Here is a 27,945-nt window from a genome sequence, read left to right as displayed (position 1 = left end):
GCATCGGGGTCTTTTCCAATGAGTCATTTCTTCGCATCAGGTGGCCAAAGTATTGGAGTTTCAGCTTCAACATCAGACCTTCCAATGAACACCCAGGACTGATCTCCTTTAGGATGGACTGGTTGGATCTCCTTGCAGTCCAAGGGACTCTCAAGAGTCTTCTCCAACACCACAGTTCAAAAGCATCCATTCTTTGGGGCTCAGCTTTCTTTATAGTCTAACTCTCACATCCATACATGACCACTGGAAAAAACATACCTTTGACTAGACAGACCTTTGTTGGCAAAGTGATGTCTCTGCTTTTTAATATGCTGTCTAGGTTGGTCATAACTTTCCTTCCAAGGAGTAAGCGTCTTTTAATTTCATGGCTACAGTCACCATCTGCAGTGATTTTGGAGTCCAAGAAAATAAAGTCTGCCACTGTTTCCATTGTTGCCCCATCTATTTGCCATGAAGTGATGGGACCAGATGCCATGATCTTAGTTTTCTGAACGTTGAGTTTAAGCCAACTTTTTCACTCTCCTCTTTCACTTTCATCAAGAGGCTCTTTAGTTCTTCACTTTCTGCCATAAGGGTGGTGTTATCTGCATATCTGAGGTTATTGATATTTCTCCTGGCAATCTTGATTCCAGCTTGTGCTTACTCCAGCCCAGAGTTTCTCATGATGTACTCTGCGTGTAAGTTAAATAAGCAGGGTGACAGTATACAGCCTTGACGTACTCCTTTCCCTATTTGGAACCAGTCTGTTGTTCCATGTCCAGTTCTAACCGTTGCTTCCTGACCTGCATACAGGTTTCTTAGGAGGCAGGTAAGGTGGTCTGGTATTCCCATCTCTTGAAGAATTTTCCACAGTGTGCTGTGATCCACACAGTCAAAGGCTTTGGCATAGTCAATAAAGCAGAAATAGATGTTTTTTCTGGGACTCTCTTGCTTTTTTAATGATCCAGTAGATGTTGGCAATTTGATCTCTGGTTCCTCTGCCTTTTCTAAAACCGGCTTGAACATCTGGAAGTTCATGGTTCACGTACTGTTGAGGCCTGACTTGGAGAATTTTGAGCGTTACTTTGCTAGCCTGTGAGATGAGTGCAATTGTGCAGTAGTTTGAGCATTCTTTGGCATTGCCTTTCCTTGGGATTGGAATGAAAACTGACCTTTTCCAGTCCTGTGGCCACAGCTGAGTTTTCCTAATTTGCTGGCATATTGAGTACAGCACTTTCATAGCATCATCTTTTAGGATTTGAAATAGTTCAGCTGGAATTCCATCACCTCCACTAGCTTTGTTCATAGTGATGCTTTCTAAGGGCCACTTGAATTTACATTCCAGGTGTCTGGCTCTAGATGAGTGATCACAGCATCATGATTATCTGGGTCGTGAAGATCTTTTTTGTAGTTCTTCTGTGTATTCTTGCCACCTCTTCGTAATATCTTCTGCTTCTGTTAGGTCCATACCATTTCTGTCCCTTATGGAGCCCATCTTTGCATGAAGTGTTCCCTTGGTATCTCTAATTTCCTTGAAGAGACCTCTAGTCTTTCCCATTCTGTTGTTTTCCTCTATTTCTTTGCACTGATCACTGAGGAAGGCTTTCTTATCTCTCCTTGCTATTCTTTGGTACTCTGCGTTCAAATGGGTGTATCTTTCCTTTTTTCTTTTGCTTTTCGCTTCTCTTCTTTTCCCAGCTATTTGTAAGGCCTCCTCAGACAGCCATTTTGCTTTTTTCATTTCTTTTCCATGAGGATGGTCTTGATCCCTGTCTCCTGTACAGTGTCACGAACCTCCGTCCATAGTTCATCATACACTCTTTCTATCAGATCTAGTCCCTTAAATCTATTTCTCACTTCCACTGTATAATCATAAGGGATTTGATTTAGGTCATACCTGAATGGTCTAGTGGTTTTCCCTACTTTCTTCAGTTTAAGTCTGAATTTGGCAATAAGAAGTTCATGATCTGAGCCACAGTCAGCTCCCAATCTTGTTTTTGCTGACTATATAGAGCGTCTCCATCTTTGGCTGCAAAGAATATATTCAATCTGATTTTGCTGTTGACCATCTGGTGATGTCCATGTGTAGAGTCTTCTCTTGTGTTGTTGGAAGAGGGTATTTGGTATGACCATTGCTTTCTCTTGGCAAAACTCTATTAGCCTTTGCCCTGCTTCATTCTGTACTCCAAGGCCAAATTTTCCTGTTACTCCAGGTGTTTCTTGACTTCCTACTTTTGCATTCCAGTCCCCTATAATGAAAAGGACATCTTTTTGGGTGTTAGTTCTAAAAGGTCTTGTAGGTCTTCATAGAACCATTCAACTTCAGCTTCTTCAGCATTACTGGTTGGGGCATAGGCTTGGAGTATCATGATATTGAATGGTTTGCCTTGGAAAAGAACAGAGATCATTCTGTAGTTTTTGAGATTGCATCCACGTAATGAGATTGCATCAAGGAACAATAAATGGTGGGAAATGAGTGAGTAATATATGGGGGAAACTAGTGGAAGGTGAGGTTTGATTTAGTAAGGTCTGTTTATGTCATTTCTTAACCTGGCGCTTACTTCTCACCTCTGGTGATAGGAGTCACTCTTTCCCCCTGGTAAGAGAAGCCTCCTTTATCAGGGATTTATGACAGTGGAACTCCAATACTCTTGCCTGGAAAATCCCATGGATGGAGAAGCCTGGTAGGCTGCAGTCCATGGGGTCGCTAAGAGTCAGACACGACTGAGCAATTTTACTTTCACTTTTCCCTTTCATGCACTGGAGAAGAAAATGGCAATCCACTCCAGTATTCTTGCCTGGAGAATCCCAGGGATGGCGGAGCCTGGTGGGCTGCCATCTATGGGGTCGCACAGAGTCGGACACGACTGAAGCAACTTAGCAGCAGCAGCAGCAGCAGCATGACAGTGGAATTCTTTCGGAAGGTCTGCTTTTAGGCAGATGAGGGAAGTGCAGAGAAGCCTCTTCTTTTATCTGTTGATTCTCAATTGCTTTCAACTCACAGTAATTTTGATACTGCAGTGGTGTATTCTGGCATTCTGGACCCCTTCACCATGTTCCATAATGCAGTATTTTTTTTTTTTTTTTTTTTTTTTTACAAAAATAGGTGATGGGCCTGTTTTGGCCTGTTGGCTTTTGTTTGCTGACCCATGATGTAGAGCTCTTTTCATGTGGGGCAGAGAAAAATACCCTTTACTTTGGCCCATATAAAAACCTAACTATAATATAGGATTGTTCTGGCCCTCAGGCTTTTATCATCTTGGCTGTGTCTGGACAAACGGATTTGCTTGATTGAAGCTTAGACTATTCATTTGAACAGGTCTAGCAGCTGTTCTATTTGTGAAAACTTTGTGAGCATTTTACCACATGTAATTGAAGGTAATAAAAATCATTGATTTTTAAAAAATTCTATGATCTGGTCACTCTCCTGTTCAGCTTTAAAAGGAATATGTGAGAGTTGCCACTACTTTGGGCTTCCCTGGTGGCTCAGATGGTAAAGAATCCTCCTGCAATGCAGGAGACCCAAGTTCAATCTCTAGGTCGGGAAGATCCCCTGGAGACGGGAATGGTAACCTACTCTAGTTGGTTACCATTGTGGGTTACCAAGTGGGTTGCCATTTCCTCTTCCAGAAGAATTCCATGGACAGAGGAGCCTGGCAGGCTACAGTCCATGGAGTTGCAGAATCGGACACGACTGGGTGACTTGCACACTGCCACCATTTTAAGGTATATGGCCCCTACCGTCAGGGGGATGTGCTGTTTTATGGATTAATGATAGGATGGTTTTGGATTCCTAACTCAGTTGCTACTCCCTGCTCCATCTATTTACAAAGAAAATCCAAGTGTTCTTTTTTTGAAAAAAATCTGTTGGGTGCAGGGCTCACCCAAGGCAGAAGGCTATCACCATGATACCAGGAAACAGTTGAGTGCCAGTGTTGCTAAATGACCATTTACCTGTACCAGAGTAGTTTCTTGTTTTGGACTGGAAAAACTGCCCACCTTCAAGACACATGAAGTAGGCATTTTCAAGGAAGAAGATGGATGGATGGAGCTGCTTTGTAATTGGGAACATGCCTTCTTAGAATGTTGTACATATCAGAGAGAAGGGAGGATTGTCTACTACGTGCTAAGTCGCTAAGTCGTGTCTGACTCATTGCGGCCCTGTGGACAGTAGCCCTCCAGGCTCCTCTGCCCATGGAATTCTCCACACAAGAATACTGGAGTGGGTTGCCATTTCCTCCTCCAGGGGATTTTCACAACCTAGGGATTGAGAAGCCCATTGTACACGATACTGGGACATGATTCAGGCAGAGTTAAGGATGGAAGACCCGAGATCTGCACATTCCTGTCTTCCAGCTCTTGCACAATCAGAACTGTGACTTGAGCTTAAAAAGCCGTATGATTCATGAGGGCGCTTATCTGTCATCCCCTCTGTGTGATGCATGAACCTGGGAACCCCACCCGAAAGCAATTTGCAGAATTAAAGTTTTTGAAGACTCATAATAAATCATTGCCATTCTTATCAAGAAGATAAAATTTGATTTGTCAGATAACTGAGTTGTTATTATTTGTGGAATACAGAAAGCCCCAAAGGATATTAAAACCTGTTCCCCAGGCTAATTTTCATCAATACCATTAGCCCTTCTTAGGATCATATCTTCAGCCAAGACATCCACACTAGTCAGTCATTTATTTGGCATTATGGAAATAGCTATTGTTTTGAAGGATAGTGTAATTCATGTACAATCTCCTAAACTTCCAGTGCTTAAAGCTCAGAATTGTGATTGATGTTTAATAGTTATTATAGAACTCAGTCAGGGAAAACGAGACCTTGGCATGGTTAAGCCCAACTGAAGCTTTCAAAGCTGTTGCAGGCCTAAGAAAGTTGTGCTATAAATTGTTTGTAAAAGGGCAGTTGATCATCAATTGTTCCATTTTCCCCTTAAGTTAGTTAAATTAATAAAAAGGAAAAAATATGCTAAGTGACTTAACTACAGAGGAAACACAAAGCTGTTGCATTAAGTGATTAAAACAATTCCTTTGATGTAGTACATGCAAGACGTTTGAGAATTTTCCTGACTCTCTTAAATAGCCAAGTCAGCGGGAATTAAAACAAATGAGCTTTCTGTTTTGATTCTGCCGATCAGCTTAATACTAAGTGGCTTTGAAAATTCAGGATAAAGCAGTCAAGTGACCAATCTTTAAATCAGTCTGGTCATCTGTGTAAAAATTACATATTGTTTCAGAGCTCACAGTCAAAGTAGGATTGTTTGGTTCTGTTCTTCCCAGCAGTACTATCAAGCTGTTGTGTAAAATTCTGGGAAGGAGGGGTGACCTGAGAGTTTAAGTCATGTTGTGTTTTAAGTTTTCAGTGTTCCTTGTAGTTTGTTTTTTCTTCCTGGGTTAATTTATGATAGCTTCTCTCTCTCTCTCAAAGTCATAATCTTCATGAACTGTCTGTTGTCTTCATGGAAATTATTTGTGATTTTTAAAGTTCTAGTTCTAACAATTTTAGGGCACAGAATAAACTCCCAAGCAACTAAGATTTGTTGCATGTACATGCTAGTAATAGCAAAGAACAAAATAAAAACAAATAAAAAACTTAATAGCTAAGCCATGCCCACATATACACACCCCCCACTCTGGTCAGCATGGATCACTTTAGCGAGTGATGTTGAGCACTTACTGTGTACTAGGCTCCATGCCATTAATTGAGGAAACTCAGTGAACAGTCTACCCTCATTGAATTATCTGTGTCAGCCCAGCAAACTTTGGCTTTTGAGCCATGTTCAGCATGCTGCCTGTTTTTGTAAAGTCCCCAAGCTAAGAAAGGATTTTACATTTTAAAATGGTTTTTAAAAAGTCAGCCTATTATACAGAGTGAAGTAAGTCAGAAAGAGAAGCACTAATACTGTATATTAACGCTTATATATGGAATTTAGAAAGATGGTAACGGCGATCTTATATGCAAAGCAGCAAAAGAGACACAGATGTAAAGAACAGACTTTTGGACTCTGTGGGAGACGGTGAGGGTGGGATGATTTGAGAGAATAGCATTAAAATTGTATATTACCATATGTAAAACAGATGACTAGTGCAAGTTCAATGCATGAAGCAGGCCACTCCAAGCTGGTACTTTGGGACAAACCAGAGGGATGGGGTGGGGAGGGAGGTGGTTGGGGGGTTCAGGATGGGGGGACACATGTGCACCTGTGGCTGATTCATGTCTGTGTATGGGAAAACCATCACAATATTGTAAAGTAGTTATCCTCCAATTAGAATAAAGTCAAAAGAAAAGCATATATCATGTTACATAAAAGTGATGTGAGATTCAAATTTCCGTAGTGTCTATAAATAAAGTTTTATTGGCACACAGCTACAGCCATTCATTTATGTGGTGTCCATGGTTGCTCTCCCAGGTATAATGCAGAGTTGAATAGTTGTGGCAGAGACCATACGGCCTGCAAAACTGAAAATATTTGCCATCTGGCCCTTTACAGAAAAAGGTTATTAACCCCTGATCTAGGTAATCCAAAATTATCCTTTCCCAGTTCCTTTGTTATCCAAATACTTCTTTCAACTCTCTGTTTCACTACCCTGGTATTAGAAGTACTTTTATCCACATTTTACAGATGAGGAAACTGAGAAACAGAAAGGTTCAGATAATTAAGCTACTGCTCATTTTTCATAGTAGTGATTATGGCAAGTTGTCATAGAATGTTCCTCTTCCATCTTTTAATACAAATATGGTGAGACCATGGCTCATCTTATATATTTTTATATTCCTTTAGAACTGAGGAGAGGCCTGAGCCTCAAGGGCATTATCAATAAATATTTGTTGTTTGATTGAAATAGCTTATATTAAAAAAATACAGTTTTGGTTCCCATCAAGAGTTAGTCCCAGCGTTTTAAACATTGTTCCATTTTCCAGACAGTTTCCTAGGTTTTCAGAAAGTCTCTTTTTTCCCCTTGTTTTTCATCTCTTTTGGTAAGATCTCTTTATATGGAAATATATGCCTTAATGGGAGCAGCATTGAATGATCTTTTTGGTCATGTGTTAAACTATAACCTTTTATATTTTCTGATACTATTGCTGCCATTGATCAGAATGGGTTTATCAACTAAATTACACATTATGAAAATCAGTATTTATTGAGCATTGGTCACTTGCTGTATGCCCAGCACTGTGTTCCATGTGGAGAACACAAGGAGGATTAAATGGAATAGCCCATTAGCCTGATTTGAGTAGTATCAGAAAGAAGGTTCTCTCAGCTACAGAAACCTCCCTTATAATTTGATTTCTCACTTTGATTAATGAACTACTCTTCTAAATAGATATTTCTCTAGAGTTAATACATTAGATTGCTGTTAGTCACTCACATTTTATTACAAATTAGAGGCCCAATGACAGCTGCCTTGAAGGAATAACAGTTTTGATGGATGAGGTGGAAAAGGGGAGATGACTTTGGAGCATAGAATATTGCTATGAAAGGCCAGTGTTGGATGTGATCAGAGAGCGGAAGGTATGAACACACAGGGCCTGGGTACTGGGATGAATGGATACAGGAAAGAGAAGGAATGGGAAAACAGAACCCAAGATGGTGAATACTAAAGGCAACTTTTTCTTTGATCTTTGCTAAGATTAGCTTTCATAATGTTTCTTAAGTCCATTTTGTGAGGTGTGCAAATAGTGGCCCTCAGAAGAGTCCTTAGAATTTGGGGGGAATGTGAACAGCCTGAATTCTCCTGGCTCATGCTTAGAGTGTGGCTTTGCTCAAGAAATCTTCCATTGTGCTCCAAGAATCTCATGGGCACGTCTGTCTCTCCACTGATTGCAGGGTTGCTTCAACAGCCTTTCCCTCTTACTATGTTGTGTGGGTCCCTAAAACTTGACCTACAACTAAAAAGAGTGACATTATTCCCCTTGGGAATCAAAGTATTTAGTTAAGGATATAACCTGGCCTGGGTTCCCTTGAAAGACCCTCCAGACAGGTACATAACAGCATTACTCCAGATCCTTGGAAGACATTATGTGTCTACTTTCTCTGTATAAACTACAGCCAAAATTTATTCATCATGTACTCTGGACCAAGGCATAAAAATGTGTTTTATATACAATGTCATCGTGAATCCTTGCAGATAACCCAATAAAGTATAGGTGCTATTTTTTCCTCAGGCTATGTCTCATGAAAAGGAGACCATGTTAGTATTACACTGAGCTACAGCCAATATAAAACATGATATATAATGCCTCAAATAACTAGGAGTTTATTTTCCTCATGTCATAGTGGGGAAAGGGAGGCAATTCATGTATGATATGGTGGACTCCAGATGGCACCAACTCTTCATTCTACCATTTTTAGCACGTAGACTTTTTCTTCATGTTTGTTGCCCTGTGATTGCAAGATGGCTGCCTTATCTCTGCCATTGCATCAGCATTGTGGAAAGGAAGAAGAGATATGGCTAAAGCAACAGTTCTTACCAAGTGGGCAGTTTTGCCCCTAGGGGACATTTGACAATGTCTGAAGACATCTTTGGTTGTCACGATTTGTGAGGCATGTTGCTACTGGCATCTAGTATGTAGAAGCCAAAGATGCTTCTAAATATCCTACAACCCACAGGACAGCTCACAACAAAAATAATCTGGCCTGAAATGTCAATAGTGCTAAGGTTGAAAAACCCTGGACTGTAGGCAAAGAGCACATGCCAGCTGAGTCTTAATCTTTTAAAACAGATTCCTGGCGGTACAACAAGGACTTTTAGTTATATGTCATTGGCCAAAATCTCATCCCGTAGCCACCTTTAACTGCAAAGGAAGCTGGATGATGCAGCTATTTTTTGTTGGGTCCATTGTCAACCCTAAGAAGAAGGAATGTGGATATGGATAGCTAATAGGCAGTATTTGCTTCATAAAAGTTAAATAGTTTACTCAGCATCACACAGGTAGTGAAGAGCATTTGAGCCTCCTTTATTAAGGAAGGCAGTCCAGTTGTCATGTGCAGCACTTTCTAGAGGTCTGTGTGAATAAGGGATAGGAATGCATGGAACACAGCCTTGTCTAACTCAATGAAACTATGAGCCATGCGGTGTAGGGCCACCCGAGACGGACGGGTCATGGTGGAGAGTTCTAACAAAATATGGTCCACTGGAGAAGGGAATGGCAAACCACTTCAGTATTCTTGCCTTGAGAATACCATGAACAGTATGAAAAGGTGAAAAGATAGGACACTGAAAGATTGAACTCCTCAAGTCGGTAGGTGCCCAATATGCTACTGGAGATCAGTGGAGAAATAACTCCAGAAAGAATGAAGAGATGGAGCCAAAGCAAAAACAACACCCAGTTGTGGATGTGACTGGTGATGGAAGCAAGGTCCAATGCTGTAAAGAGCAATATTGCATAGGAACCTGGAATGTTAGGTCCATGAATCAAGGCAAATTGGGTCAAACAGGAGATGGTAAGAGTGAACGTCGACATTTTAGGAATCAGTGAACGAAAATGGACTGGAATGGGTGAATTTAACTCAGATGACCATTATATCTACTACTGTGGGCAAGAATCCCTTAGAAGAAATGGAGTAGCCATCATAGTCAACAAGAGAGTCCAAAATGCAGTACTTGGATGCAATCTCAAAAATGACAGAATGATCTCTGTTTGTTTCCAAGGCAAACCATTCAATATCACGGTAATCCAAGTCTATGCCCTGACCAGTAATGCTGAAGAAGCTGAAGTCGAACGGTTCTATGAAGACCTACAAGACCTTCTAGAACTACACCCCCAAAAGATGTCCTTTTCATTATAGGGGACTGGAATGCAAATGTAGGAAGTCAAGAAACACCTGGAGTAACAGGCAAATTTGGCCTTGGAGTACAGAATGAAGCAGGGCAAAGGCTAATAGAGTTTTGCCAAGAGAACGCACTGGTCATAGCAAACACCCTCTTCCAACAACATAAGAGAAGACTCTACACATGGACATCACCAGATGGTCAACACCAAAATTGGACTGATTATATTCTTTGTAGCCAAAGATGGAGAACCTCTATACAGTCAGCAAAAACAAGACCAGGAGCTGACTGTGGCTCAGATCATGAACTCCTTACTGCCAAATTCAGACTTAAATTGAAGAAAGTAGGGAAAGCCACTAGACCATTCAGGTATGACCTAAATCAAATCCCTTATGACTATACAGTGGAAGTGATAAATAGATTTAAGGGACTACATCTGATAGAGTGCCTGATGAACTATGAACAGAGGTTCATGACATTGTACAGGAGACAGGGAGCAAGACCATCCCCAAGAAAAAGAGATGCAAAAAAGCAAAATGGCTGTCTGAGGAGGATTTATAAATAGCTGTGAAAAGAAGAGAAGTAAAAAGCAAAGGAGAAAAGGAAAGATATACCCATTTGAATGCAGAGTTCCAAAGAATAGCAAGGAGAGATAAGAAAGCCTTCCTCAGTGATCAGTGAAAAGAAATTGAGGAAAACAATAGAATGGGAAAACTAGAGATCTCTTCAAGAAAATTAGAGATACCAAGGGAACATTTCATGTAAAGATGGGCACAATAAAGGACAGAAGTGGTATGGACCTAACAGAAGCAGAAGATATTAAGAAGAGGTGGCAAGAATACACAGAAGAACTGTATAAAAAAGATCTTCATGACCCAGATAATCATGATGCTGTGATCACTCACCTAGAGCTAAACATCTGGAATGTAAAGTCAATTGGGCCTTAAGAAGCATCACTATGAACAAAGCTAGTGGAGCTGATGGAATTCCAGTTGAGCTATTTCAAATCCTAAAAGATGATGCTGTGAAAGTGCTGCATTCAATATGCCAGCAAATTAGGAAAACTCAGCCGTGACCACAGGGCTGGAAAAGATCAGTTTTCATTCCAATCCCAAGGAAAGGCAATGCCAAAGAATGCTCAAACTACTGCACAATTGCACTCATCTCACATGCAAGCAAAGTAATGCTTAAAATTCTCCAAGCCAGTCTTCAACAATACGTGAAGTGTGAACTTCCAGATGTTCAAGCTGGTTTTAGAAAAGGTAGAGGAACCAGAGATCAAATTGCCAACATCCGCTGGATCATCAAAAAAGTAAGAGAGTTCCAGAAAAGCCTCTATTACTGTTTTATTGACTATGCCAAAGCCTTTGACTGTGTGGATCTCAAGAAACTGTGGAAAATTCTTCAAGAGATGGGAATACCAGACCACCTGACCTGCCTCTTGAGAAATTTGTATGCAGGTCAGGAAGCAACAGTTAGAACTGGGCATGGAACAACAGGCTGGTTCCAAATAGGAAAAGGAGTACGTCAAGGCTGTATATTGTCACCCTGCTTATTTAACTTATATTCAGAGTACATCATGAGAAACGCTGGGCTGGATGAAGCACAAACTAGAATCAAAATTGCTAGGAGAAATATCAATAACCTCAGATATGCAGATGACACCACCCTTATGGCAAAAAGTGAAGAGGAACTAAAGAACCTCTTGATGAAAGTGAAAGAGGAGAGTGAAAAATTGGCTTAAATCTCAACATTCAGAAAGCAGAGATCATGGCATCTGGTCCCATCATTTCATGGCAAATAGATGGAGAAACAGTAGAAACAGTGTCAGACTTTATTTTTTTGGGCTCCAAAATCACTGCAGATGGTTACTATAGCCTTGAAATTAAAAGACACTTACTCCTTGGAAGGAAGGTTATGACCAACCTAGATAGCATATTTAAAAGCAGAGACATTACTTTGCCAACAAAGGTCTGTCTAGTCAAGGCTATGGTTTTTCCAGTGGTCATGTATGGATGTGAGAGTTGGACTATAAAGAAAGCTGAGCGCCGAAGAATGGATGCTTTTGAACTGTGGTGTTGGAGAAGACTCTTGAGAGTCCCTTGGACTGCAAGGAGATCCAACCAGTCCATCCTAAAGGAGATCAGTCCTGAATATTCATTGGAAGGACTGATGTTGAAGCTGAAACTCCAATACTTTGGCCACCTCATGCGAAGAGCTGACTCATCTGAAAAGACCCTGATGCTGGGAAAGATTGAAGGCAGGAGAAGGGGACGGCAGAACATGCGATGGTTGGATGGTGTCACCAACTCAATGGGTATGAATTTGAGTAAACTCCAGGAATCGGTGATGGACAGGGAAGCCTGGCGTGCTGCAGTCCATGGGGTCACAGAGTCGGACACGACTGAGCCACCGAACTGAACTGAACTGAATGCACATACTGGTTATGGAAGACTCTGGAGTTTTTGATCAGCCACAAACAGACTGGGAAATGTTTCTTGCAGGATATAACGTGCAGTCTATTATCCATTTATCCCCCATTCTCTCAGTATTTGTTTCGGCCCTTGCCTTTCCTTCGTTTCCATATAACCCATGGCGTGATTGATTTTAGGCCTGCCTCACTAATGCTTTGCCATCAAGCTGTTGGTGCCTTGTTTCTTCCATTCTTGAAAAATTACAAAGTGATGTGATCAGTTATTTGCTTTAAAGGGTCTTTCAGAGTTTATTCGGGAGAGTGGGTGCCTTTCTAAGTGTGTCAAGCGGAAAGGTGTGTAATACAGGGGTTTGGAGGCTTATGCAGTCATCAGGAGGGCTGGGCAGTGAAGTGTAGAGCCTGCCCATGGTCTCTGCTGCCCACACACATAGAGGTCTTCTCCAGAGAGTGTGTAGGAGCTGCTGGCCAAGTGTTCTATCTGCTGCCTGCAGGTGTACCATGCCTGCCCAGAGCTACTGGCTGTGAGTATTCGGTGTCTTTTCCTCTACTCCTCCTGTCTCCTGTGAATGCTTCTCATTCACAAAGTCTGACCGGGAGCCAGGTCTCATGGGGTCTGGGGAGATAGGATTTTGAAGCTTCTCAGGGGAGAGTAGCATGGGGTGGGGTGGGAAGATGTGGAAGTGACAACAGGCTGACTGTCAGGGATGACTTGAGTGTGAATAGAGGCATAGCAACACAGCACAGTTTGGGGGAAGAAGTATTCTTTTCCAATGTTGGCAGTGTTGCTATTAGTATTATTACTTTATCTTTGTGTTCTTAGCAGATGAATAGAGATTCTTTATACCTCTAGTCTGCCTCTCTTCAAATCATGGTATTGCTAAATAATAAAAAAGGATTCAATGACCTGCATATACAGTGCAGAAGGTAATATATTCTGTGAAGCTCTATAGTGCAGTGGGGGACCCAGAGCGTGAGATATGAAAAACAATGCATAATTCACCAGCATGCTCTGCAAAGACCGATGTTAAGAAAACAATTGCGGATGATTCAGCTTGAATATTCCTTTATTTTTTTGAAGCTATCTGGAGCTCTTTATTTGTTATAGTTATATATATGACTTGTGGTGAGCTGATAAAACACAGTGAGGAATTAAACACAATGAGGGAAATATTAGAAGAGTCTTGGAAGAAGGTAACCTAGAGACATGCGATGTATTGTTCAGTGTTGGGGGAGAGCTGTAACCTTTAGTTATCTGCTGTCTGGGTCACATCAGGCTTTTGGTGTAACTCACAGGGTTTTGAAGACAAAATTTGATCTGTGCTGTATTTGAGTCTGGAATAGCAAAACCCATTATGACTGTGTCCTATGGCACTTGTAAAATCTCTGAGTCTGGAGTTTCGAGTTTCTGCTGACATTTAATATTTGAATTATCTCAAGGAAGATAAAGAAAACGTACTATCTTATTCTATTTCTTTCTTGAGTGACGAAAATTGAAAGGGTTGAAGGAAAAAAAGACTCATTACTAAGATCAGTGTGCAAAGGGCAATGGTTTTAGCTTTGCTGGAATAAATCAGTATGTTTGGGATTGCCTGGTGTCTTACATTGGGTCTTCTCGAGGCGGAGTTGGAGATGAGGATTCACATTCAAGTGATTTATGATTTATTCAGCAAGTGCTCCCAGGAGAAGCCAGCAGGGGAGTGAGGGAAGCCAGGCTGGGAAGGCTAAGAGATGGACCGGGGTCCTGTTTCAGGGGAAGTCTCAGATAGTCTGATCCTGCAGGGAACTCTGGCATGCAAATTGTACCTTATACTCCATCCTGAATTGAAGCAAAGGAGCTGGACTTTCACATTCCTGCTACAGTGAGTCGTTGGCTGAGGGCTGCTTGGCCGCCAATGGAGCTGGGGGCCCAAGGCAGATAAACTCCCAGGAAGGAGCTGTTTTGAGTGCACACAAGGTATCCTAGTAGCCCTTGGGCAGGCCTTCAGAGTCTCAGGTGCTTGCCTTTAGGAAGGGAGGAGAACATAGATCCTGGGGAGGGATGTGCTGAAGTGATAAAAGGGATCTGGCCAGAGCCCTGCCACTGTACTTAATCTTTGAGTAAGCTGTTCTTTTGTTTTGGTGAAACCCTGAATTGGGGGGATGGGGGGAGACAGTTTCTTGAGGGCAAGGGTTGGCAAAACTTTTCTTTAAAGTAAAGGGCTAGAGAGTAAATATTTGAGACTTTGTGGACCACAGGGTTTTTCTCCCAACTCTTCAACTCTGCCATTGTAGTGTAAAAGCAGCCATGTAAACGAGTCATGCAAATGAGTGGGCGTGGCTATGTTCCAGTGAAACTTGATTTATAGAAACGGAGGGGGAGGGAGGCAGAGAGATTTGGCCCAGAGGCCATAGTTTGCCCGTCCCTGCTGTGAAGGCTCCTTGTATGTACCTGAGATAGCTTTTTCCTTTATCCATTTCCTGCATCCTGCAAAACAGGGAATAAGTGGTATGTCTATCAAAAGGATGGTTATGATGCATCTTCAATTAGTCTAGACCCCCCCTCCCTCCAATTTTTCTGGCATCCTAGCCATCATTCTCAGGGTTGCACAGATAATCTCACTGAAAGGTGACTCATTTTATTGCTGCTAAGAATACTTTGTTCTCTCTTGTCTGTAAAATCAAACACAGACTTCTCAGCGTGGCATTCTGGAAACCCTGTGAACAGGCCGAAGTTGATTTTCCAGCATTGTTTTCTGCTGTCCACCATTTGCGCTTTCTAGTCCAGCTCCATGCAACTACGCACCATCTCTGGTGTGCTCTTTGTTTTTCATCTCCCTGACTTTGCCCCCGCTGTTTTCTCTCCTGGAATTCCTTTCTCTTCACTCTGCATTTTGAAATCCCAACCATTCTCTGAGACTCAGTTTGGTACCCTTCTCCATTAAGCATTTTCTCCATGAGGAAATAGTATCTGCTCTGGACTTCAATAACAATATTGTCTATAAATACAGTTATCTATTTATAGACAATATTGTCTATATCTAAACCTTTATGTTGAATTATATAGTTCTTTGCTACATTCACTATACTTTTAACATATTGAGGGAGGGGCCTTAGATTTTTTTTTATTTTTTATCTTTCACAATTGATTATATATAGTAGATATTCAGTAAATAGAGTTTTCAGATGAAGGTTGCATTGTTACATCCTGTGATTATTAATGACTTAAGTGCTGAAATTCTGACATCATTTTTCTTTTTCCTTTTTATAGGCAAGAGCTGTTTTGGCAAAAGTTGGCTATCCTGAGTTTATAATGAATGATACTCATATTAATGAAGACCTCAAGGCAGTAAGTGCTTAATTTACTATATTTCTTTTTTTTTTTTTTTTTTCCTGGCAAGTTGTACTGGCCTCATGCCTTTCCACTAACCCAAGTCTAGGCAATTAAATCTGGTTGTGCCATAAAGCACCAACTTTTGATTCATTCCTTGGCTAGATATGAGCCTCATTATGCCAGACATATCATAACATTTAGAGCAGATTCACAATAAAGCAAGTGTCAGAAAAAATGTGTACCTGAGTGGGTACCATAAAACAAATGGGTTTGGATTTGGTCTACTTTGATCATAAAGGAAAGAGTTAAGAAAACTGAATATTTTACAATTAGTGGACATGTTCTAATGGTGAATGTATGATGTTTGTTGTTAAGTAGTCTTTATGTGCTTCATTCATAGTAAATGACTAGTAATAAATCTTGCCTGTTGTGAGTTAACTTCATTAAACTTTATGAGTGTTTTGGCAAACTAAGTGCGTATGCATATGATTCTATAATTTATTGTGAATTGGACTGTATATTTGTAGTAAGTTTGTGATGGAGAAATAATAATTTTTTATTCTAATATTATGGGACATATATTTTCGAGTAGATACATTCGTTGCAGGCCTTTCTAATCATAACCACTGTCATTTGCTTTCCTACAGATAGTTCTGGTAAAGAACTTTTCTTCATCACAAACCCCCTCTTTTTACCATTCACTAGATTTTCTTGAAAAATTAGTTTTAAAAAAATTAATTAAATAGCTATGGTTCTGTAGTGTAGCTCTTTTCTGACATTGTAGTTTAACAAGCAATCCTAGCTTTGTACATGAACATTGGAATTTTATAAGATCATTCAAAAGTGAGTGAAAGCTTTAATTTGAAAGTTTCTCCATTGGGCTCCAAGATATGGCCTTCCAAAGTATTGATCTAGTTGCTGTAGAGGAAAATAATTGTTCTTCACAGTATCCCAAAGCTCTGACAGCCCGTCTTATTACACATTGTTTTGATCCTGAAAAATCTCACTATTAGTATGATGATGAAAGATACTGACACATTTGCCACATTTATGTACATTTTCTTTTAAACACCACACTGAACCTGTAAAATAAATGGTATTTATCTGAGTATTGCAGAAAAGGACACAGAGACTCAAAGTAGTTAAGTGATTTCCTCAGTGCCCTGCCAAGCATCAGAGCCAGGACTGAAATCTGGGTCCAGGAAGCTCTGCTTGTAATCAGAGAAGGGGTTTTGCAGGGTTCTTGTCTGGCACCCCTGCTGGAGGAACAGAGGAGTGAGTTGAAGAGTGGGTGGGAACTGCTTTCCCAGAGCTGGTTGGGTTGAGACGAGTGAAGGCATGGAGGTCATGCTGTTAACTGGGTAAAAGCACAGGCTTTGGAGTGATTCTGGCTCTTCCACTTACTAGTTGTTTGAGCTTGTGCAAGTTTTTTAATTTCAGTTGGCTTCCCTTTGGTTATCTGGAGACTGAAGATAATAACCAAGTCTTAGTATTGTTGAAAAGATTAAGTGAGATTCAATTTGGTCGCTCAGTCATGTCCGACTCTTTGCGACCCCATGGACTGCAGCACGCCACGCCTCCCTGTCCATCACCAACTCCCGGAGTTTACTCAAACTCATGTCCATTGAGTCGGTGATGCCATCCAACCACCATCTCATCCTGTGTCGTCCCCTTCTCCTCCTGCATTCAATCTTTCCCAGCATCAGAGTCTTTTCAAATGAGTCAGTTCTTCACATCAGGTGGCCAAAGTATTGGAGTTTCAGCTTCAACATCAGTCCTTCCAATGAACACCCAGGACTGATCTCCTTTAGGATGGACTGGTTGGATCTCCTTGCAGTCCAAGGGACTTTCAAGAGTCTTCTCCAACACCACAGTTCGAAAGCATCCATTCTTCAGTGCTCAGCTTTCTTTATAGTCCAACTCTCACATCCATACATGACCACTGGAAAAACCATAGCTTTGACTAGATGGACCTTTATCAGCAAAGTAATGTCTCTGCTTTCTAATATGCTGTCTAGGTTTGTCATAGCTTTTCTTCCAAGGAGCAAGCATCTTTTAAGTGAGATTAAATAAGTGTAAACGTACCTAGCATAAAGTCTGGCACATAAGTCATCTCCCCATAAATGATAGCTGTAACTTAGCAGCAATGAGAACTATTGTTGCTAAGAAGAGCATCACCAAGTCACAAAGTACCTCAGCAGGAGAACCTGGAGAATTACATGTGATTGGCAAACGTCTCGAGTCAGGACTGCAGAGGTGGGGACTGCCCTGGTGGTCTAGTGGTTAAGAATCCGTCTTCCAATACTCGGGACATGGATTCGATCCCTGGTTAGGGAACTAAGATCCCACATGCCATGGAGAAACTAAGCCTGTGCACCACAACTGCTGAGCCTGCACATTGGACCTGCTGAGCCCGTGTCCCCAAATAGAGAGAAGCCTGCACTGCTGCAGTGAAAGGTCCTGTGCACTGCAACTAAGACTCAACACAGCCAACAACAAAGATTTTTTTTAAGAAAGAATGCAGATGAGAAGTTTTGAGAGGCAGTTTGTTGTTGTGGTTATGAACATGGATCCTGGGATCAAAGTGTCTGGAGTTAAATCCCTATTCTTCTGTCTTCTAGCTGTGTGACCTGAGGTAGGTTATACTCCCTCTCTGTGCCTCAGTTGATTCATCTCAGTTTCCTCGTATCAAAATGGAGATAGTAATAATCCTTGCCTTCAGTTCAGTTCAGTGCAGTTCAGTTGCTTAGTCATGTCTGACTCTTTGTGACCCAATGGACTGCAGCACGCCAGGCTTCCCTGTCCATCACCAACTATGTCCATCACCAGTCCCTGCCTACAGGGCTGTTATGAGGCTCAGATAAGTTAACATACTTAAAGTATATAGAACTGGTCCTGGCACACAGGAAGCACACTATAAGTGTTAGTTATAGCTTCTTCAATTTTCACTTCCGATAGTAAATTATTTTGGTTTGGAGAAGTCATTACAAATTAACACATATAATATCCATGTGCCTGAAATTGATTTAAGAGGCTGCACAGATGGAACAGTCTCAAGCCTTAATCCAATAAGATAGCATTCAGGGCTCATTCACAGTGTTTAGTTGATCGAGTTTTGTTGGCAGCCTGCTGCTGTTTAAAGTGAATGCCCCAAATTTAAGAGTTCAATGAATGTAGTACCTTTTGTGAAAAGAGACAAGATGCCAGACAGGATGCAGTGTTAGGTATATTTCCTCGTATCTCCACAGCCTGAACTGAAGACATTATATACTGAGATTTTAAAGTACTTTTGTGAAGAAATGGCTTTCATCTGACTCATTACTGAGATAGACACAATTACACTGCAGAATTTCTAACAGTTTAAAAAAGACAGTGAAAAAAATAGAAATGCAAGAAGCAAAAAATCCATTTCTGTTCAGAAACTGATAAAGAAAACCTGAAAATAGGTGAAGGATGCTTGGTGTGATAGATAGTAACAGTGTCACCAAGGTTAATAGCAAAAGGACTAAAGTATTGCTGATACACAATGGGACTGTGTTTTCAGTTTTGAGAAATATGTAGATAAGGACTACTATAGGGCCTCTGAGAAATTTCTGGTAATACAAACTCTGAACAGGAAAGGCTGTTGCAAATGCAAAGCAGCTTACTTTATTTGTTGCAAGTAAAGATGTGATTCATCAGGCACAAACACAAAAGGAAAGATAGGGACTGGGGAATGGATTAGATAAAAGTCAAGGAGAAATTGATCATTGGAACATAGAGAAAGCAAGGGAATTCCAGAAAAACATCTACTTCTGTTTCATTGATTAAAGCCTTTGATTGTGTGGGTCACAACACTTTGTGGAAAATTCAGAAAGATATGGGAATACCAGATCACCTTACCTGCCTCCTGAGAAACCTGTATGTGGGTCAAGAGGCAATAGTTAGAATGTTATATGGAACAACTGACCGGTTAAGAATTGGGAAAGGAGTACGACAAGGCTGTATATTGTTACCCTACTTATTTAACTTATATGCAGAGTACATCATGTGAAATGCCAGGCTAGGTGAATCACAGGCTGGAATCAAAATTTCTGGGAGAAATATCAACAACCTCAGATATGCAGATGATACCACTCTAATGGCAGAAAGTGAAGAGGAACTAAAGAGCCTCTTGATGAGGGTGAAAGAGGAAAGTGAAAAAGCTAGCTTAAAACTCAACATTCAAAAAATTAAGATCATGGCATCTGGTCCCATCACTTCATGGCAAATAGAAGTGAAAAAAGTGAAAGCAGTGACAGATTTCATTTTCTTGGACTCCAAAATCAGTGTGGATGGTGACTGTAGCCATGAAATTAAAAGATGCTTGCTCCTTGGAAGGAAAGCTATGACAAATGTAGATAATGTATTAAAAAGTAAAGGCTTCACTTTATTGACAAAGGTCTGTCTAGTCAAAGCTATGGTTTTTCCAGTAGTTATGTATGGATGTGAGCGTTGGACCATAAAGAAGGCTGAGCACCAAAGAATTGATGCCTTTGAATTGTGGTGCTGAAGAAGACTCTTGAGAGTCCCCTGGACTGCAGGGAGATCAAACCAGTCAATCTTAAATGAAATCAACCCTGAATATTCATTGGAAGGATTGATGGCCACCTGATGCAAAGAGCCGACTCATTGGAAAAGACCCTGATGCTGGGAAAGATTGATGGCAACAGGAGAAGAAGGCAGCAGAGGATAAGATGGTTAGATAGCATCATCAACTCAATGGACATGAATTTGAGCAAACTTTGGGAATTAGTGGAAGACAGAGAAACCTGGCATGCTGTAGTCTGGGGGTTCATAAAGAGTTGTACACAATTGAGTGACTGAGCAACAACAGCAACAAGGAGAAAGGCTGAAGACTGAAGTTGAGGTCATGTGGAGATAAGAGCAAATGGAAAAGAACTTACAGGAAAATGTAAAGAATTAGAAAAAAAATGTTTCTTCTGAGCATGACAGGGTAAACTAAGATAGCCAGCAAAGTATTTCTGAACAGCAGTCTTTTTTGTAGTCTTTTAAAAGGGCAAGAAGAAAGGCAATGCCCTTTATGTGAACCTGCAGTAGTGTACAGGCTTCCCTGGTGGCTCAGTCGCTAAAGAATCTGCCTGCAATGCAGGAGACACAGGTTCAATCTCTGGGTCAGGAAGATCCCCTGGAGAAGGGAATGGCTACTCACTCTAGTATTCTTGCCTGGAGAATTCCATGGACAGAAGAGCCTGGTGGGCTACAGTCCATGGGATTGCAAAGAGTCAGACACGACTGAGCGACTAACACACACACACCAGTAGTGTACAGGAAAGCCTGCTACTCAGCCTAAAAAGAAAGAGATCAGTCTACGTTCAAATAAACCTTATAAAGTGTACCTTCACTGCTCCTTAATGGAGAGAGACACAAGAATGAGTTGTTACCAATTTGGGGGAGATTCTGTTTCAGCCAGGAAAGCCAAACCACACTAGGTATTTCAAAGAGAGGAGATTTAATACAGGAAATAGGTTGGAAGGTGAGGTAAACCAGAGATTAATAACTTTTCCAGGAAGCAGTGATCTCCCTTGTGTCTAGGGATGCAAAAGGGAGGAGGTGGTGGTACCATTGAGAGCAGAGGAGGAACTGCCACTCCAGAATCATTGGTGGAAGAAAGGAGAAAGAGGAACCGAAGAGAACAAACGCAGCATCCTTTCCCCTCCTGCCACCTGCTGATTTCCCTCAGTGCCTCCTATTGGCAGGAAGCCAACTGGCAATGGCACCTGGGAAGCATGGTTTTCAGATTCACAGCCCAGCATTACAGAACCGAGTAAAAGAGTGTGCATGTATCTAAGAGACAATAGGTAAATAATCGAGCCCATTAGGCACATCACTCACTGTTGTGAAAGCCAGTGGAGAATTACAGTAGGAGCTCAAGTCAGAATCATAGCCGGCATCCATTAGGAGAATAGGACGTGGGTAATTTTTCAGAGATTAGTGTTTCTGGTGAGTGACACACACATACATTTGATACATAGACATAAATATGTGAATAGAGATGTATAGGTAATATGTGAAACCACATAATATTCTCTGGGGCGGGTCTTGGTCTACTCTTACCAGTGGAATACTTGTGTGTTTATGTGTGTGTATGTTTTATGTGTGCATAAATGACAGAGAATGCTGTTGCCACTATGCAAGAGTGAGGTGATACTTAGGTGGAGTGCTCTAGAAAAACAGGTTGTTGAAACCATTCTGTACTCCTTGGTAAAAACACAAAATGAACCATTGTGGCCAACTCTCTGAAGTGATCTCTGGCCCTCATGACCCTGGAGAGGCAAGAGTGGGCACCGGAGGGAGGTGGGCTGGTGCCCACCAGCCTTGTAGCCTGTCCCCCCTCCCTCCCGCACACCGGCCTCCATCTTCAATGCTCCACTGGCTGCAGCAGACCAAGACTTCCCTTTATCCCCAGTGGTGGCAGCAGGCCATCTGGTTTCATCTAGTTCCTGGTAGGTGTGGTAGTTGATGCTCCCTCAGAGTCACCCTTCCATGGCTGCTTGTGGGAATTCTATCTTCCGCAGTGTTCTGTGTATGTAGGTTGTTAAACATTGTGAACACCATCCCGGTATGTAGGTGTGCATATATGTATACATACATAACCACTTACAGCAAAGCCATCTAAACACAGCAATCTTGCATATTACTTTGCTATTTAAATAAGGGAAAACATAATTCTAAAATCTGGATTCCATTGAAGTTTTCACAGTTCTTTGCTGCCTAAAATAAAATCTTTCCTAGAGGTATCTGGATATATTGCTGAGTATGTTTGAATGGGTTAACTTAAAAAGTAGTCTAGAATCTGTACTTCCTGTTGGCTCATGTAGTATCTTGAAAGTGAAAGTAAAGTCGCTAAGTCATGTCCGACTCTTTGTGACCCCATGGACTGTAGCCTCCAGGCTCCTCCATCCATGGGATTTTCCATGCAAGAGTAATGGAATGGGTTGCCATCTCCTTCTCCAAATGTCTAATCAACTTGTATTTACTGATCCTACAGAGAAGCTGAATACATTGCCTTGTTTTGCCCTTATTATGTGTTCCACACCTTTGAGAAGGGTAATAGCTTTATTCTTCTATTTAGTCTGTTGTATTTGGTGCTAGGCATCCAAGATAGGGTGTCCACCAAGAGAAAGTCAGATTCCCCTAGATTTTATCTTCTGGACAGCTATTCTTAGAAAATGACATGAGAGCCCCAATTAATTCCCCAAAGGTCACTCAGTTGAAAAGTCGGGAGATACAATTGATTGAAAGTCATTATCAACTTGACCTAGATTGTCACCAGTAACTGAAAGGACAAGAGACTTTTGAGCCAATTATTGTCACTTTCAGAGTTAAAACATTTTGGGGGAAGATTACAAGTGGTTCTAAAATATTTATGCACATTCATTCTTATTGCTATCTCTACAACAAGCAGAACTTTCCCAGTGGTTGCTAGGTTTCATAGATTTTTCTCCTTCAAGGTCCTATTGAAATACTTAAAATTATCACAGTATTATCACATGATGGAATATTTGAGAAAGAGAGAAAAGGAATGAAAAAAACCCTGAATGTTGGTATTCAAACATAATAATACATACTTCTATTTTAGTGTGTTATTTTGTCTTTCCATTTTTGTATAGCTGTTATTGATGCTTATATATAATTTTGTACACTGACCTTTATAGTTGATAGATTGTTTTGTCCTTGTCTTCCATAGCCTTCATTACCATTATTTTAACAGCTGTCTGATAGTAAGTAAACTGTACCCTGATTTATTTAATCACAGCTTCTCCTCCTCCTTCCCTGTACTCTTTCTGTTGAATCATCAATTTTCTTATTAGGGCCAGTGAAAATAACACTGAAGTAGGAGCCTAATGATGTAGACTGGATGACTTGGCCAGGTTCCCTAATCTCTCCATCTCTGTTTCCCATATGGCCCTTTCCTATCCCCAAACACTCAACCTGTCTTAAAGGAAAACATAAAAATTGTCCCCTATTACCTGTGATTTCCATTGAATAAATAGAATAGATCAACCAAACCAGGCTAAGAAATAGAAGCTATGCTCAGTTTAATAGTTAAAACAATTTAAAATGTATCCTCTGAACATAGGTAAGCTGTTGGCAAATTGTCATTCAGTTCAGTTCAGTTCAGTTCAGTCGCTCAGTCGTGTCCGACTCCCTGTGACCCCATGAACCGCAGCACGCCAGGCCTCCCTGTCCATCACCAACTCCCGGAGTCTACCCAAACCCATGTCCATCGAGTCAGTGATGCCATCCAAACATCTCATCCTCTGTCGCCCCCTTCTCCTCCTGCCCCCAATCCTTCCCAGCATTAGGGTCTTTTCCAATGAGTCAACTCTTTGCATGAGGTGGCCATTGGGCACCTACCGACCTGGGGAGTTCATCTTTCAGTGTCCAATCTTTTTGCCTTTTCATACTGTTCATGGGGTTCTCAAGGCAAGAATACTGAAGTGGTTTGCCATGCCCTTCTCCAGTGGACCACATTCTGTCAGACCTCTCCACCATGACCATCCATCTTGGGTGGCCCCACATGGCATGGCTTAGTTTCATTGAGATAGACAAGGCTGTGGTCTGTGTAAATTGTCATTATTTGCCTCCAAGTTTTGTTCTCCATGATCATTTCCATGGCTATGGTAGGACCATAGTTATTTAAAGTATTTTTAGACTTGGAACTCCTTTTTTTTTTTAAAGAACATTTTGCATTTAATATCTGTAGAACAACCTGAATGTCAAAGTTTTTTTTTTTTTTTCTTTCCCCGGAATGGAACAGGAAAGTACCATTAGCAAACTCTTCTAAAAGTAACAAGTGACCCCATTGATAGTACAAAAAAAAAAGTTAGTATTTTTGAAGGAAATTCCTTTGGGAGCATTTTCCAGAACATGGTCTGAACCCAAGAACATATCTGAATTTTCTATCAGTTGCAATCATATCCTAAAAATTCTGACAGAGCTGTGTTGGGAACGAAAGCTAAAAAATGATTAAACAGTGGACACATCTTTTAACTGTGTGATCTGGGAACGTATTAGGATTGCTAGTTAAGGTCATTTATTTGAACAAGGAATTTACTCTGTTTCATCTGAGGCTAAGTATACGTCTACCTAAAATACAATTGATTTTTAAGATTCCTCTTTATTATAAAGCATTTCAAACATCAGAAAAGCATATAAAATCATACTTTGAACACCTCAAGCTTTAACATATATCAAACATATTTGCCATATTAGCTGTATACATGCACACATACATTTTAAATGAATAAAGCAGATACATTGGAAATTCTTTGTGTAATCCTCCTTGACCTAATGTCCTTCTTCCCTGTCTCCTTCCCTCGTGACTGTCTCCTTCCCTAGATATCCTCTCTTGAATTCAGTGTTTCTCATTCTCATGCATTTCTTCATGCTTCTGCTACATAAGTATGTGCCCATAAACAACATATAGTATTATTTAATTAGTTTTAAATTTTTAAATTCTCTAATGCATACACCTAGTCTAATGTTCTCAGTATTGGCTTTGGAATTATTTCATGTTCACACATAGAGACCATTTGTTTAGACTTCTGTGTGGTTTTCCATTAGATGACTATACCTCGGTTTATTTATCAGCCACCACCCCTAAGAGGATTGAGGGAGGGACAATTTGAAGTCTTATCTCTATAACTTGTTGGCCAGCTGGATCTCCAAAGATGCCAGGATTTGATCCTTTCATTCCTGCCTTTCTCACTCTCTGTGGCTTTAGTTATTGTATTCTTTTCTGTACATATTGGCATGGTCCCCTGGAAGGATTGCTAAGATGAGTAATTAACAAGTTACTCTGCAGACAAAATGAATATCCATGACATGTTAGGGAAAAGAGAAACCTGAGCCAGACATTGGCCAACAAACAGGCTGTTGTCAAGTTTGTAACTGTCAAGTTGTATATATTCATTCGTATCTGTGATGTGATGCCTATGGGTCTCATATACCTTCATTTGCTGTATTTTAATTTTTGCTTTTAAGAATATCATGGCTTAAATTTACAAAACTATTACAGCTAATAAAATATGATTACTCTTGATTATTTGCCTATTCAAATGTGTATTATTCTTATTTTATTTGCCACAGTAATATATTTAAAACTGAAGTATCAGGGAGCACTACAAACCATTGCTTTTACTGTTACACAGATACTATTTACAATATTTAAGTACTGCTAGTTTTATAGATAGTGCCTATAGAATTAAAACTGTCTGCCATTCTCTCCTTCCAAAAAAAAAGAACTCAAGAATCAATTATGTCTTTTTCCCTATTTTAATAGACAGCATTGTTGTGAGCTATCAGCTTCCTGTTTTTCCATGTGAGCTATATATACTTTGCTTCTGTCATTTCATGAATTTTTAGTGACCAGATCGTTTATGAGTGTTGATAGATAATTTCAGTTAATAATTAAATTATTCTAGTGACTCTGTTGTGCTTAGGGTAGAAAATCAGTCTGAATCACTTTCATTTTTTCCCCTTCATGAACAAATAGTGATTACAATAAATTGGATTTTGCCATTTGGCTAAATCATCATCTATGAACTAAACGAGGTTTCAGGTGACTAAACTGAGTGTTATTAGAAGAACCTATATGACAGATAAATAAAGTACACATTTTTAGAAAAGATCAAGAAGTCATGTGGGCAAAGAAATTTCAAACCTAATATGTTCTGTAAAGGTTAAAGTAGATTTTTCAGTTATAAAGCAAATGAAATGCATTGTAAATTAGTGCAGCTTCTTATTTTTTTTTAAATTGTAATCCAGAATTGACCATATTGATTTTTGAGCTTTTTAAGAGAAAAACCACTGAGGTGAAATTTCATGGTTTCATGAATACTGGGTTAGCCGGTGATGGCTGAGAGATGATGTGAGAAGTGGAGTGTCTCTGCTGGCCGCTCTTTTGTGCGCTGAATTCTTTTTTTTTTTTCAGAGCCATCTTTTATCTACACTTAGAACAGTGATGGTTGTGGTTTGTTTTATTCAGATCAAGTTTTCAGAATCTGACTACTTTGGCAACGTCCTGCAAACCCGCAAGTATTTAGCACAGACTGATTTCTTCTGGCTGAGAAAAGCTGTTCCCAAAACAGAGTGAGTAAAAAAAAAAGATAAATTAAAAGTGAAATAGATAAATATGTTGATGGGTAGTGGAGACTCTTTAGATCAAACTTTGTAATTCCCCTCAAGTCAGAGTAGCTGGCTTGCCAATTATTTTGGTTTGGCAAAATCTGTGTTACCTTTTAGCAACTCTTATTTCTGATGTTGTATGAATCAATTGTTCAATCTAGTTAGGACTTCCCTACTCCTACCATCAATACATATCAAAAGAAGGCTAATTAAGATACAAATGTTCAAATCATTTCCAGATCTCGTTGTGAGTGTATGTGTATATATATTTATAAAAACAAACAAATTGCTCTAGAATTTCACACTCAGGCAGAAATTTTTGAAGATCTTAAAACAAATATCTAAAAAATAAAAGTATGATTACAAATGTAGAAATAATTGTATACAGACACACCTCATTTTATTACACTTGGCTTTATCAAACTTTGCAGACAGTGCATTTTTTTTACAAATTGAAGGTTTGTGGCAACCTTCTGTTGCCAGATGAAGTTTAACATTTTTTAATGATAAAGTATTTTTAAATTAAGGTATATATATGTTTAGATATAATGCCATTGTACACTTTGTAGACTACAGTATAGTATAAATGTAACTTTTATATGCACTGGGAAACCAAAAAAAATTTGTGATGTTTGCTTTATTATGGCGATCTATCACTGAACTCACAATCTCCGAGGTATGCCTGTGATTATGGAATAACTCTAGGATATTTGTTGAGCTAGTGTATATCAAAGAACTAATAGCTCTGATTATTTTCCTTCAGTAGCAGTTGTGATTTATACTGCTCTTCCCAGCTACTGGTAGAAACTTTTCCTTCAGGTGGGGAGGTTTCACTAGGAACTTTTGGGGTCAGGGCCAGTTGTGATTCTCAATGATCATGATGATGACAGGAACTAAAAATTATTATGTGTTTATAATGTTCTGGAAAGTGACTTATATATTTTAATTCATATTTATCCTCTAGTCAATTCTGTGAGGTGTTGGTTCTATTTATTATCCCTATTTTACGAAATGAACAAGAGGCTTACAACTGAGAAATTCTTCAGCTCAGGTTTACATTATGTTCCATTCTGCCTGTTGATATTTGTACTCTGTTCCGCTATGACCCAGTTCTCCAAGGTTGTTTTCTCTGTCTTCTCCATATTGGATAATTTCTTTTGAGCTATCTTCAAATTTACCAGTTCTTTCTTCTGCATTCTCAAATTCGCTTTTGACTCATTAACACATTTTTCGTTTTGATTTTTGTACTTTTCAACTCCAAAAGTTC

General features: G+C 40.1%; 1 protein-coding gene across 5 annotated transcripts in view; it reads left to right on the top strand.

The window, feature by feature from the left end:
• PHEX (phosphate regulating endopeptidase X-linked) overlaps positions 1-27,945 on the top strand; it is a 228,124-nt gene that overhangs the window by 142,924 nt on the left and 57,255 nt on the right. For all 5 annotated transcript variants that reach the window (XM_081565946.1, XM_081565944.1, XM_081565947.1 and 2 more), the window contains 2 exons: positions 15,444-15,521; positions 26,539-26,642. In XM_081565946.1, coding sequence (XP_081422072.1) covers positions 15,444-15,521; positions 26,539-26,642 — 182 coding nt within the window. The remainder of the gene's footprint in view (positions 1-15,443; positions 15,522-26,538; positions 26,643-27,945) is intronic.

The sequence above is a fragment of the Giraffa tippelskirchi genome, chromosome X (assembly GCF_054371585.1).
Source record: "Giraffa tippelskirchi isolate mGirTip1 chromosome X, T2T-mGirTip1v1.2.pri, whole genome shotgun sequence".
Lineage (NCBI taxonomy): Eukaryota > Metazoa > Chordata > Mammalia > Artiodactyla > Giraffidae > Giraffa > Giraffa tippelskirchi.
Note: the sequence above shows the minus strand (reverse complement) of the source record. Positions and strands in the feature narration are given on the sequence as shown.